This window comes from Haemaphysalis longicornis, unplaced genomic scaffold (genome assembly GCF_048455015.1).
Source record: "Haemaphysalis longicornis isolate Haplotype H1 unplaced genomic scaffold, Haemaphysalis longicornis Haplotype H1 scaffold_3, whole genome shotgun sequence".
Taxonomy (NCBI): Eukaryota; Metazoa; Arthropoda; class Arachnida; order Ixodida; family Ixodidae; genus Haemaphysalis; species Haemaphysalis longicornis.
Window position 1 is genome coordinate 49,716,906 of NW_027526335.1, and position 13,352 is coordinate 49,730,257.

Sequence of the window (13,352 nt, forward strand, 5' to 3'; positions counted from 1 at the left end):
TCTGATGGAGGCGAAAAGCAAAAACGCCAGTGTGTACGAGATTTCGGTGCACGTTAAAGATCTCCAGGTGGTCAAAATTAATCCGGAGCCCTCCACTAGGGCGCGCCTCATCGCCTGCGTTGCATCGGCGCGTTAAACCCTACAATCAATCAAAATCGTAACAACGACAACAACGAAGACAAGTGTCTTTAAAAAAAGGACAATGACCCGCCGCTGTGACTCAGTGGCTAAGGCGTTGTGCTGCTGAGCCCAAGGAAGCGGGCTCGATTCCCGGCCGCGGCGGCCGCTTTTCTGGTGGAGGCGAAAAGCGACAAAGGCCGTATGTTCGAGATTTTGGTGCGCGTAAAGATCCCCAGGTAGGCGAAATTAATCCGGAGATATACGGCGCGCCTTATCGCCTGTGCAGCGTCGGTGCGTTAAACTGCACGATCGATCGATCGATCGATCGATCAATCAATCAATCAATCAATCAATCAATCAATCAATCAATCAATCAATCAATCAATCAATCAATCAATCAATCAATCAATCAATCAATCAATCAAAGGTAATCGGAACACTTCTGCGCCGCTCCACTGTGAGGTAAAAATCGCAATTAGCCGAGAATGTTGCCACAAAAAAACTGTCATGGCAAAACATGACCGGGAAAAACATCGCCGGATGCCTTACGGTTAATGTTTATTGCCCCGATTCCGCTGGCGCACTTCTAGCTGAATCCCAAAAGGTCCAAACCATGCCACCATTGCACAACAAAGCTTAATTGCAATGGACAGCCGCGTAAATGCTTTCTTTCTTTTGCTAAAGGACTCTTATTATTACGCAGGTGGGTGCAGAGTTCCGGAACACTGCTTTCTAAGACAATTAGCAGCCCCCATAGCTCACGCCCGACAAAGAAAAATTGGCGCTTCTGAGGAGGAGAGTTGGACGGGGGCACTATTCTTACACCGTGGACGGAGGGGAGCCGGCTGTGATCATGGATTATGCTATAGCCATTTCCAGGTTGATGGCTTTCACGTGGGCCGTATTTCTTCTACGTTGTTTATCGCAGGGACAACTTTCTTGATAAAAAGCTCGTAAAGGCCCTGGATACGCTAGTGTCTATCTCTGTCCCCCCCCCCCCCCCCCCCAAATGAAAAACAAGTACGATTGATGGTGTGCTGGAAGCTATATAGTATTCAGCTTACGAAGAGCAAAGAAACGCGGCTAACTCCGTACGCTTCATGTTCGTGGTAGTTAATGTTGTGTGCAAAATCACGCTGGTGAAGTTGGGCGCTCGCGTTGCATAGTAACGGCGGAACCGATCGACATTGACTAGGCGATAAGACCCAGGCATGGCGCCGTCATTATGCGTTGAACGGCTCGCTGCTCACTGTAAATGCAGGCCAACTGAAAAGTATGTGTTTACTCACATTAGATGAACAATAACAACAAAACAGATGCAGACATAGAAAGCTGAGATGCTTTCCTCCAATCTCTAGTGCGTAGCTGGATCTGACTGATGGGTATGCAACTGGAGCGAATCGTTCGGTGCTGAGCCAATAAGAATTCTGGATAACACAGCGGGGCTCGAGGGGGACTCATAACAAAACCGGGAACATCTTATGTGTGATGTGTTCAGTGCACCGTGAATCTTACAGGAATCGCCAGGCTGAGGAATAAAATACATTGGTTTTTTTTCTTTTTGCTTCTAAAGATGATTGCATGTTGGAAGGCTACCAAACACAAACTCGCAGGTGCGGCAGTATCTAACAGCTCCTGTGACAAGAAGAAATAGTGATGGCAGCTGTTTTTGATCATGTGCGTATTTTGTGTCTCGCGCTGTTTCGTTGATGCGTTGGGATAAGCAGCGAATGCCTAACTGCTGAGCCGACGAGTTATGCACTCAGGTTCCTTGATGTATTCGTTTCGGCGGATATGTACCCGAAAAATCTATACACATCAAAGGCAATCCGCAGCCAAGAAAATGCGGAGAAAAATACCAAGAAAATGCGAAGCGCTCGTGAGTGAGTGCCTCGCGACGACCGCCGAGCATTCCCGGCCAGCGCAGTGGCTTTAGCAAAAACAAAAAAAAACCTGCCAAAAACCACGGGGAGTGAGAAAATGCCGAGCGCTCGTGAGCGTGTGCTCCACGGCGACCGCCGAGTCGCCGGCTTGCGCAGTAGCTCTAGCAAAAAAAAAAAAAAAAAAAAAATACTGCCAAAAACCACGGGGAGTGAGAAAATGCCGAGCACTCGTGAGCGTGTGCTTCACGGCGACCGCCGAGTCGCCGGCTTGCGCAGTAGCTCTAGCAAAAAAAAAAAAAATACTGCCAAAAACCACGGGGAGTGAGAAAATGCCGAGCACTCGTGAGCGTGTGCTTCACGGCGACCGCCGAGTCGCCGGCTTGCGCAGTAGCTCTAGCAAAAAAAATAATAATAATAATAATACCCCGCCGCTGCCGTCAAGCGCTACCACCCATGTAATGCTTGGCATGAGCAACACCATGATAACGATGCATATCACGATGGCTACTACTAGCACAATGCAAAGCCACGACGGAACATCTAAATAAAAAAATTTCAAACTTGTACAAGTGCGTACAAGAACTTGTACAATGCATGTTGACACTTGGCCCTTTACACCCGTCGTCTACATTGTCTTTTATGTCGTTTCGCGTATATTTTGTTAGATGTTTTACATTTGCTATCACTTCGTCCTCATAAAACAACTTGTCGTTGGCGCTCTTTGCCCTTAGTCGGCCTTGCGCCATAAAAACCCAATCACCATCGCCATCATCACAAGTGCGTGGTGCTGTGTCCTTCAGCAGTGCTCACGTATCAAGAAATCCTGCAGCTTCGTTATGCATCAAGCCTTGCATGACTTAGTGCAAGCTTTACCCGTCGAGCCGATGGAAGCATACAATGCTACCGATGACTGCATCAACCCCTCGCCCGGAAGAAGCCTACGACCTACTCGATGCATATGACGGCGATTACTAGCACCGCAACTTTGTAAATATACAATGATACTGGAACCTAACTATGTGTCCGGCTATGCTCACAACACGTTCGCCATTCAAGTCTCGCGCGTGTGTACAAGCTTCCCAGAATTTTTACATCGCGCTGGAAGTGCCGGATTTGTACCTACGCGGGAACGGAAATGGAAGTGCTTTGACATACCAACTTTGCCCCCTCTCCTGGCCCTTTCCAGCTCACACCGTGAGGATCGGCTTGAGCTGATCACCGGGGCACTGGCTGCTCGTAGAGAGAACAAACACCATCGACTACGGACGCTGCCCACACGAGAATGCGGCCCCAGCATCTTCCGTTTTGCTATTTAAATAAATGTTGCTTCCTCCTCCTCCACCTTCTCCACCTCCGCATTTTCTTCTTTTTCTGTCACCTCGTTTGTTCAGGCTTTGGGCTGTGCCCTTTGATGTGCATAGGATACATGGCTGTATTAGGAATTTTAATTGGCCAACGCGTTCGTAAGCGGTAGAGCAGGTCTGGTGCTGCTAACTTCTGGATGGCAGGCTTGCGCAAGGATGTGGCCTTTCTACCGCACAAAACGTGTGCTGCACTACTGGTTTACGTAAGGACATCAGCCCTCACATACGAATGCCATTGCGTTGAATACAGATTTCTGACGAAAACACGGAGTCAATACCAAAAGTTTCGGCAACGTCCGGCATTGCCCTTGAAAGGGCATTTTTGCTTAGTTAAATGTTAGGCTCGTATATAGGCTCATATAGGTTAGGTTCATATAATGCGAAGGCAAGATAAGCGCTGGTCATTAACGGTAACAGAGTGGATCCCTAGAGGCAGAGGGCGGCAGAAAGTTAGATGGGCAGATTAGATCAGCAAGTTTCCGGGGATAAATTGGTCGGAGTTAGCACAGGACCGGGGTAATTGGATATTACTAGGAGAGGCCTTTGCCCTGCAGTGGGCGTTGATAGGCTATTGTTTTGTTATTAATGATGATGATGATGATGTTTTCTAGTCTAAAGCATCCCTTTGCATAGAAGACTTGCACTCATCTGCGAAAAATTTAAAAAGATCCCTGCCATATTGCTCTCATATTACACATCATAAAAATATTCCCTCGCCTTCAACAACCGCTACTGCCTTCTGCTTAGAAACGTGTACCTGGAACTATTTTATGCACGTCTGGTGCGACAATTCCGTCTTCCAAAATTTCGTAAGTAGAAATGCATTTTCGAAAATGTAATCAGCTGAAATTTTCTTTTCGCAGAACACTCGAGATCGGCGAGTGCTTTGCACCAATGGATGGCAGTCGAACTATCTCAATTCAAATAGACATAAATGAAAGCGTCCTTGTGAGAGCTAATGCTTGACGACATCCTGGTAAATTTCGTTTTTTAGGAAGGCAAATCGAGTTTTTTGCCACAGTAATCACCACAAGTCTCGCTCCGCTGTGCGCTTTACCTGAGAAAGAATGTTGCTGTGTTTCAATAACAGGAGAAACAGAATTTTCTTTTACGATGAAAATGGAATTCGATCTATTATATTTATACATCTATACCTAAAAGATGGTAGCCCAAATATCTCTATTCAAACAGAAATATGGCAAAGTATCTTTGCAAGAGGTAATGCTTTATTCCATGCTGGTTAATTCCATTTTGAGGATTGAAAGACGCATTTTCTGCCAGAGTAATCACCCAAATTTTGCTCCGCTGTAAGTTTTACCCGATAAAGCCTGTTGATCTGTTCCTAAAGCAGGGTATACAGAGTTTTCTTTTACGGTGATTTGTTGAACTGGATCATCGTAAATCTAAAAACCTGTACTGCGAATCCAACGTATTGCCTGGTTGGAACAATACAGCGATTAAAAAACAAAACTTAAGCTTGTTGCCTGTCCCGGTGCCAATAGCAGATACTCGGCACAGCTAAGACAAATGTTCCTGGTAATGACTACATGCATTCCAAGGAAGCAAGTTAACAAAAGTCGAACACTGAAAAAATTGTAGCGTTAGGCTCAGTGATTCATCGGTTCATAGAGACAGCAGAGGGAGCAACGAAAAAGATATTTAAAATGAGAACGAGATGATCGCGTCATGGGCACTGGCCCTTGGTTCCGTGATCGCTTCGCTCGCATCCGCAGTGGCAGGGGTGGGTGGGAATATTGGGGGTGATGATGATAACAATATAAATATAGTTGTTTCTGATGATTGTGATGTTGTTGTGGATTTGGTAACACAAATGTTGTGAAATAAAAACACCGATACGGCGCTTCTTCCTTTTTTTGCGTGCCTGTTCTTGCACGTCTTCGTTAGTCGCTGCTGTTGTTGGTCCCGAGGGCGCGATGACGCCAGTTTGATAACGTTAGTAAACACGGCTTAATCAGACACGTCAACAGTGGTCAATCGACGCTACAGTGTGGCGAGGCTCGACGAAGAAGAAGAGGAGGCCGAGTGAGCGAATCGGAGGCAGGTCGAAGCAACATCGGCGCCTGGTCGTGGACGCTTCAGGGAAGGCGACGGGGCATGCCCTTGCTACCGGCGGGCCGTGGCGACCATGAGTGCGGCGGCGCGTCGTGCGGGCAACTCGAGGAGGACGGCTGCTTTGCCGGCGGCGGCGGGGGCGGCGGCTGCTATGCCGGCACGGAACCACCGTGTCGAAGAACTGCCGGGTCCTGTCTTTGCATCGAACAGTGGGGGGCTCTCGGGGGCGCTGATGTCCCTCGTTATACTCGCTCTCTTCCTCATCTTCATTGTGACCATGACGGCCCGCTACCTGAACCCCGTCCATCCTTCGGTGAGCGCTTACCTCGAGCCATTCTTGCGCACTAAGCGGGGAAGGCCATTCGTGTGGCTCGCACGCAGTTTTATTCAGCGTTCTGATGATTGGAAACCTTTTCATTCCTGTTCTTGCGAAGCATTACATAGTCTTGCTCTTTGAAAAACAAACGGGTGGATGTCACCGTTAAGATGTAGAGTAGCCTCTACTTTCCACTGAACGAATGCACTAATGATACTGCAGTGTGCCTTACAACTTTTCTTAGGCTGCGGCTATAAGCAATGCGTTGTACATTCTTACCTCAATTGCTATACGCACGGCTTCGTTAGTTTCAGACATATGAAGAGGCCTCTTTACGCACGCTGTGTCAACAGCTGTAGCGCCTTAAGCGTAGCTTGTGCCGATACGGACCCCAGACTTACTAGTTAACCCCACCTATGAAAAATAATACGTTGAAATATAAAATTTACCATCTTCGTTAGCGAACGTTGAAAGAAGCGCGAAAGCTTCCTTACATAAAAATGCGTCAAAATTGCGTCAAGGCGTCGCTGAAAGTGCATCCAACCTTCGTTTTAAGTTCGTCCAATCTATCGTCAAACCTTCAAAGCCGAAAATCGGAAACGATCAAAGACCCCATGCGACGATTTTACGCGCACTAAGTAAACGCATCTACAAGCGTTTTAAGTGTATACCGATGTGTCCTTTGTGATATAAAGGTACACTATTGTACTCCTTCTTCATGATGGATACGTTTATTGTCTTATCTAAAACCGTTCCTTTCTCGCGATTCTCAAGTAACCGTTTTTACACAATGGAATCCCGGTATCACGCACGCGCCGTGAGACAGAAATCACGCCACAGCTTTTCGGCCAACAAACCGGGCTATGGGGAAAAACATTAGTTTTTTGACAGGATGCCATCTGTCCCAATGAGAAAGCTTTTGTTTTATTACATTAAGTGACAACCCCCCAAAAAGCTAACCTGTGTAAAAAAAGCCCGAAAGAGTTGAAATGTGATAGCACAGCCTCTGCACGAGAAGTCTGATGTGGTACACGACACCATAAAGGCAAGAAGACATTTCGTAATCTATGATGTAGAATACGCGCAGTCGGGCCCATGTTCACTGCCGACAACGTAGACGACATCGTGCTTATAGCATTATATTCTGCTTTATACGAACGTAGCTGCTGAAGAAATATATTTGTTGCAGCAGGCAGGACGTTATTACCCGTCTATGTGTCTTGTAACCCTCACAGATAACCGCAGTTTTTGACGCCTTCAACATATTGATCAGAAATGAGCGCTCCCCTTGTTATCATGTTACCACGCAACACATGTTACCACGCACCCCTGCAGGCCTACTGGCGCGATGCCGATATCCAGCTATTGATTATGCCCCCAGGCTTGATTTCAGACAAGGCACTCGCACCTTTCATCGAGCGATCGAAGGCACGATTTTTATCTTTATGAACATTCTTTTCTCCTCAGCACTTGAAGAGGCATCCGACGATGACGCTGTTTCGCGCGGTCATTTTTCCCAGTAGGATTGATTTCTGTCCGATCTGCAGGCTCGCCCTTAGTCATTGCACGAAGGCATTTATGCGTTTCACGTCCTTGGAATTCTCTATGTATGTATGTATGTATGTATGTATGTATGTATGTATGTATGTATGTATGTATGTATGTATGTATGCATGTATGTATGTATGTATGTATGTATGTATGTATGTATGTATGTATGTATGTATGTATGTATGTATGTATGCATGTATGCATATACGTACGTATGTATGCATGTACGTACGTATGTATGTATGTACGTACGTACGTATGTATGTATGTATGTATGTATGTATGTATGTATGTATGTATGTATGTATGTATGTATGTATGTATGTATGCATGTATGTATGCATGTATGTACGTACGTACGTACGTACGTACGTATGTATGTATGTATGTATGTATGTAAAGCCATTATGCCAACTACCTGTTATGGCTCGTATTTTAAGTTTGCTGAAAAATATTGTAAGCCTTGTTCTAATGATGTTCGATGCAGCACGGCCACCTGACAAGTTCCGTTACCCGTTAACTTGCTGCTGAAATAAGGCGACCCTTACGTACTGCCTAGCTGAACCTACCGCGTCCCTGAATTTGCAGAATTTACTGGAATAGCGAGCACTGTCCAATTTCTTTCGGCAATTCTGTATTCCTAATACCATATCAGCACCTAAGAAACTAAGAAATAGAAACAGCGATAACAGAAGTAAGGAAAAGTTTTGGGCTGCGCTGGTATCAAACCCAACTTAGGCGATCGCCAATGACATAGCGTCTGGACACTCAGACACAGACGGAAACGTGAAGGGGAAGCGTAAACGGGAAGACCGGGCCTCCCGACCACTAATCGATTTATCGCAGGTGCCTCCAGTTATCCGGACGCCACGGAACTGCGGAATTGTGATGGGTAGGGTGATGTATCACCCATCCCTAATAACCTCCTTTTTGGGCGCCAAGCAGGATGTCGGCAGCCTTCATCTGTGCGCCCGATAAGGATCGTATTCCACCCGGCTCGTAGCGTTTCTTAACTGTGACGTCTCCTCACGCGTCGGGCAACCAAGCTACGTAAAGCGCCGTTTATTACGTATCTCGCTTTCGATATGCCTGTTCCCTAAGCAGCATGAACGTGGTTATTTTCTCGCGGGAAATTTCCGCGGTTACGGTGCGAGGTAGCATAATATCAGTCAGAGGTTACGTGCTGGACCTATTGTGTGATGCCGCACGAGCGACGATACCGCTGAAAACCTATTGAACAGAAAATGTTTGGGAGCAACACTAAAGCACCCTTGTCATGCTGGCAGGTTGAAAGAAGTTCTCCGTTAACTCCTCGGGGATCTCAGAAGACAAAGAAAACATAGGCTTCCTTTTATATAGAAATCCGCTTTAACTAGTCTACGATTCTGCGTAAGTAAGGCAAATTTCAGCGAGGTCTTCATGCGCTGGACACCCGAAAACCAACTGAAGCTGTAGAAAGGTAATAAACTAAATGAGGGCCTGAACTAAGGGAACAATTCCCGACTGTGAACGTTGTTATCTTCGAAAGATTTTATTTCTTTCGCCGTTTCTATTGCAACCCATTTCCTTCCTGAAAGCATAGCTGCGAAAAGTGATAGGCACGCAACGCGTGCGAACTTTCCAGTTTTTCACATAATTGTTATTATTCATTGTTCAAATAAAACAACATCAAAAAATTGTATCCGGTAATTACATTGGGTTAGCCCCATATATTTCATTTTCACATTCCTCGCACTATATCACAAATTTAGTCATCAGCTTGTACCTACCACTCGCGCTTCGTTTTGCAGAAAACCAGAAATCCCCCCCCCCCCCAAAAAAAAAGAATCGCACTGTCATAGCGGCAAGCTGCACGTGCGTGATTCGATAAACACAAATTGGCTTTCTTCTATGGAAACACGGTCCAACTAGGTTATAGGTTTCCCCAATTCGGGATAAACACCACCAAAAACAAAAACAACCTACTGTTTTTACTTACTGCTGACTGATGAGAGAGAAATACGCTGCTCTTTAGACACTGTTTCTCCGTAACGAAGTTACCTAAAAGTAAATATTTGCAGAATCAAATATTCACTTGCCAAGAGGCCTGTATACACATATATAACACCTGACGGGCATTTTTTCTCCACTTTCTTTCTTTCCAAATTCGTTATCTGTTTCAATGACCTACCACATTGGTTTTCTTGACTGCCAACTCTTAGTTCTGTCTTATATATATATATATATATATATATATATTTATATGTATATATATATATATATATATATATATATATATATATATATATATATATATATATATATATATATAGCGAATAAGAATAGGAAATGAGGGGCTCGTTGAAATAAGACAGAAATAAGGGTTGGCAGTCAAGAAAACCTGGGAAAGCAAAGGGGAGGTTACGGTAGGTCATTGAAACAGATAAAGAATTTTGGAAAGAAAGAAAGAAAGTGGCACCAGACCGGTATTCTGGAGGTCGTGGGTTCGGATCCCACCTGGCGGGCATTTTTTCTCCACTTTCTTTCTTTCCAAAATTCTTTATCTGTTTCAATCACCTACCATAACCTCCCCTTGGCTTTCCGAGGTTTTCTTGACTGCCAACCCTTATTTCTGTTATATATATATATATATATATATATATATATATATATATCTATATATATATATATATATATATATATATATATATATATATATATATATATATATATATATATATATATATATATATATATATAAACAAGAAATGAAAACTTCGAACAAGGTAGCAGAACAATTGTTATCAACGTTTAGGCACAGACTTGCCTTCCTCAGGGCAACCTCTCGCCTGGCTGGCATGCTTTATATAGGGGTAGGTCCCAGGTGAGAGGAGAAAAGAAGTGAAATTGATAAAGCGGATTGGTTTGGAAGTATGTTGGCGGAGAATTTGGGGGAAAAAGAAGGTTGTTTGTTGACCCGCCGCGCGGCATACCGAAAGGTTCTTAGAACCACCGGAACCAGAACAGGCGGTGAGAGGGCTCCTTATCAGAAACTATCTGCAAGCCTCAAATCAAAAGAAAAGGTACAGAACGGGGGAATAACAAAGTCATTGAAAAAAAGCAGAAAAATAAACAGGGAGGAAAACCACACACACACACAAAAGAAAAGGCAATAACCCCATAAGTGAAATGGCACGTGTCGGCCACAGCAACATTCCTAGAACAGGCCTGCCCTGAATCTCAAAAACGAAAAGATGAAGTTTAGTTTAGTACGCGCTCAGCTTAGTACGCGCCCGCATCCCTCCAACCTTGTCTTTTGGAATTCCATTTTAATTCTCTTTCTTCGCTCTGCTTTGTTTTGTGCCCCGTACGTCACTCTAACTTTATCTTTTAATTTCAGTTTCAGGACAGGGCTGTTCCAGGAATGTTGCTATGGGCCTCACGGGCCATTTCACTTATGGGGTTATTGCTTTTCCTTTTGTGTGTGTGTTTGTGTGGTTTTCCTCCCTGTTTATTTTTCTTATTTTTTCCATGACCAAGTTATTCCCTTCCATGGCTACCTTTTGTTTTGACTTCAGGCTTGCAGATAGTTTCTAAAAGGACCCCTCTCACAGCCTGTTCGGCTTCCGGCAGTTCTGAGAACCTTTCGGTATGCCGCGCGGTGGGTCAACAAACACACTCTCATCCCTTCTCTCGAAGAATTTCCTGGAATATCAACCCCCGGCTGACTTCCCTCCGACCTACTTCGCGACTCAAACTATACAACCTTCTTTCCCCCTCAATATCTCCCCCGACATACTCTCAAACCAATCAGCTTTCTCAATTTCACTTCCTTCTTTCCTTCTAAACTCTCACCTGGGGACCTACCCCTATATAAAGCGTGCCAGCCGGGCGAGAGGTTTCCCTGACGAAGGCAAGTCTCTGTGCTGAAACGTTGGCAACAATCGTGCTTCCACCTTTTTCGAAGTTTGCTTTTCTTCCGTTCTCTACCAGCTTCAAAGTTCTACTGCTTTATATATATATATATATATATATATATATATATATATATATATATATATCGCACGATAATATGGTTTGGAAATGAGGGGCTCGTTAGGAAATACAGAAAGAAACGCCGGCAGTCTACAACGCCAAAGAAGGCATAGGGCAATGGTTAGACTCTTTTTACCGTTAGTGACGTTACAATATTATTTTATATTAATTACGTGAGAAAGAAAGAAAGAAAAACACGCGCCCAGAGTGGGGACCGAACCCACGCCTTTCGATTAGATCTCGAATGCCTTACCAATTCGGCTATCTGGGCGACTGTGTTCTCCTTCGCTTTTTGGGGATTTATATTTACTACAACTGTATCTGACGCTGGAGGGTGGTAGCCAGCGCCACTCAGACTACGCGGGGAGAAGGGGACCTTCTTTTCAACGCCCGCGGCGTGACTCGAACGTCTACAGCCTGTCATAAGCGGGTAACTGGCGGGAAACCCTCTTATGCTACCTTGGCATCAAGGCTGCCAGAACTGAGGCCCTCGCTAAGCTTTCGCACGGTAATATGGTTTGGAAATGAGAATAGGAAATCAGAGGCTCGTTGAAAATAACACAGAAATAGGAGTTGGCAGTCAAGAAAACCTCGGAAAGGAAAGGGGACGATGTGGTAGGTCATTGAAACAGCTAAAGAATTTGGAAAGACAGAATGAAAGTGGAGAAAAAATGCCCGCCAGGTGGGATCCGAACCCACGACCTCCAGAATACCGGTCTGGTGCGATAACCACTACGCTACCGACGGGGCGAATTTCCCCTCCACTTTCTGGGGTATTTATGTTTAGGTATTTTTGTTTTTTGTGCTTGGGGGTGGTAGCCAGCGCCACCCGGACTACCCGGGGTGAAGGGGACCTTCTTTTTAACCCCCGGGCCGTGACTCCAGTGTCTACGGCACGTCGAGAGTGGTCGACCAGCGTTGAAGCCTCTAATCTTCCTATGGCACCAAGACTGCCACAACATAGGCCCTCGCTATGCATGTAGCGAATCAGAATAGGAAATGAGGGGCTCGTTGAAAATAACACAGAAATAAGAGTTGGCAGTCAAGAAAACCTCGGAAAGGAAAGGGGAGGATGTGGTAGGTCATTGAAACATATAGAATTTGGAAAGAAAGAAAGAAAGTAGAGAAAAAATGCCCGCCAGGTGGGATCCGAACCTTTTCGACTGACACGTTTCCCGTTTTTTGTTGCCAACAGTTTAGGAGTTAGAAACTAGTTTCTAACTCCGAAACTGTTGGCAACAAAAAACGGGAAACGTGTCAGTCGACTTCCTTCACTATTTTTATACTGGCTCATCGAACCTCATGATCTTTCTCTCTCTCTCTCTCTCCCTCTCTCTCTCTCTCTCTCTCTCTCTCTCTCTCTATATATATATATATATATATATATATATATATATATAGTAAGTAAATGAGGGACTCGTTGAGGAAAATACAGAAAGATAGGTCGGCAGTCTACAACGCCAAAAGAGGCATAGGGGTGTGGTTAGGCTCTTTTTTTTCTGCTACGGTTAATGAAGTTAACATTTTTTTTAATATGCGGAAGAAAGAAAGAAAAACACTCGCCCAGAGTGGGCACCGAACCGTGGTGGCCGAAGTGGGGTTCGGTCCCCACTCTAGAACAAAAAACAAAAATGTTAACTTCATTAACCGTATAAAAAAAAGAGCCTAACCACACCCTTATGCCTCCTTTGGCGTTGTAGACTGCCGACCTATCTTTCTGTATATATATATATATATATATATATATATATATATATATATATATATATATATATATATATATATATATATATATATATATATATATATAAACAACGAGTGGTCGTCAACGGCGCGTCATCTTCCCCTGTTGAAGTTTTATCCGGGGTACTTACTGCAGGGGTCTGTGCTCGGACCTTTTTTTCTAACCTTTATAAATGACATGCCAGCTTATCTTAAATCTACTGTTAGACTACGCAGGTGACTGCGTGTTATGTCTTCCAGTTACGTGCATAAACAGCGCCAAAAGTTTGCAGACTGACCTGGACGCTG

General features: G+C 44.6%; 1 protein-coding gene across 1 annotated transcript in view; it reads left to right on the plus strand.

The window, feature by feature from the left end:
- Positions 1-5,369: 5,369 nt before the first annotated feature.
- LOC144173247 (uncharacterized) overlaps positions 5,370-13,352 on the plus strand; it is a 52,959-nt gene continuing 44,976 nt past the window's right edge. Inside the window, exon 1 of the mRNA XM_077701742.1 lies at positions 5,370-5,753. Coding sequence (XP_077557868.1) covers positions 5,514-5,753 — 240 coding nt within the window. The 5' untranslated portion in view covers positions 5,370-5,513. The remainder of the gene's footprint in view (positions 5,754-13,352) is intronic.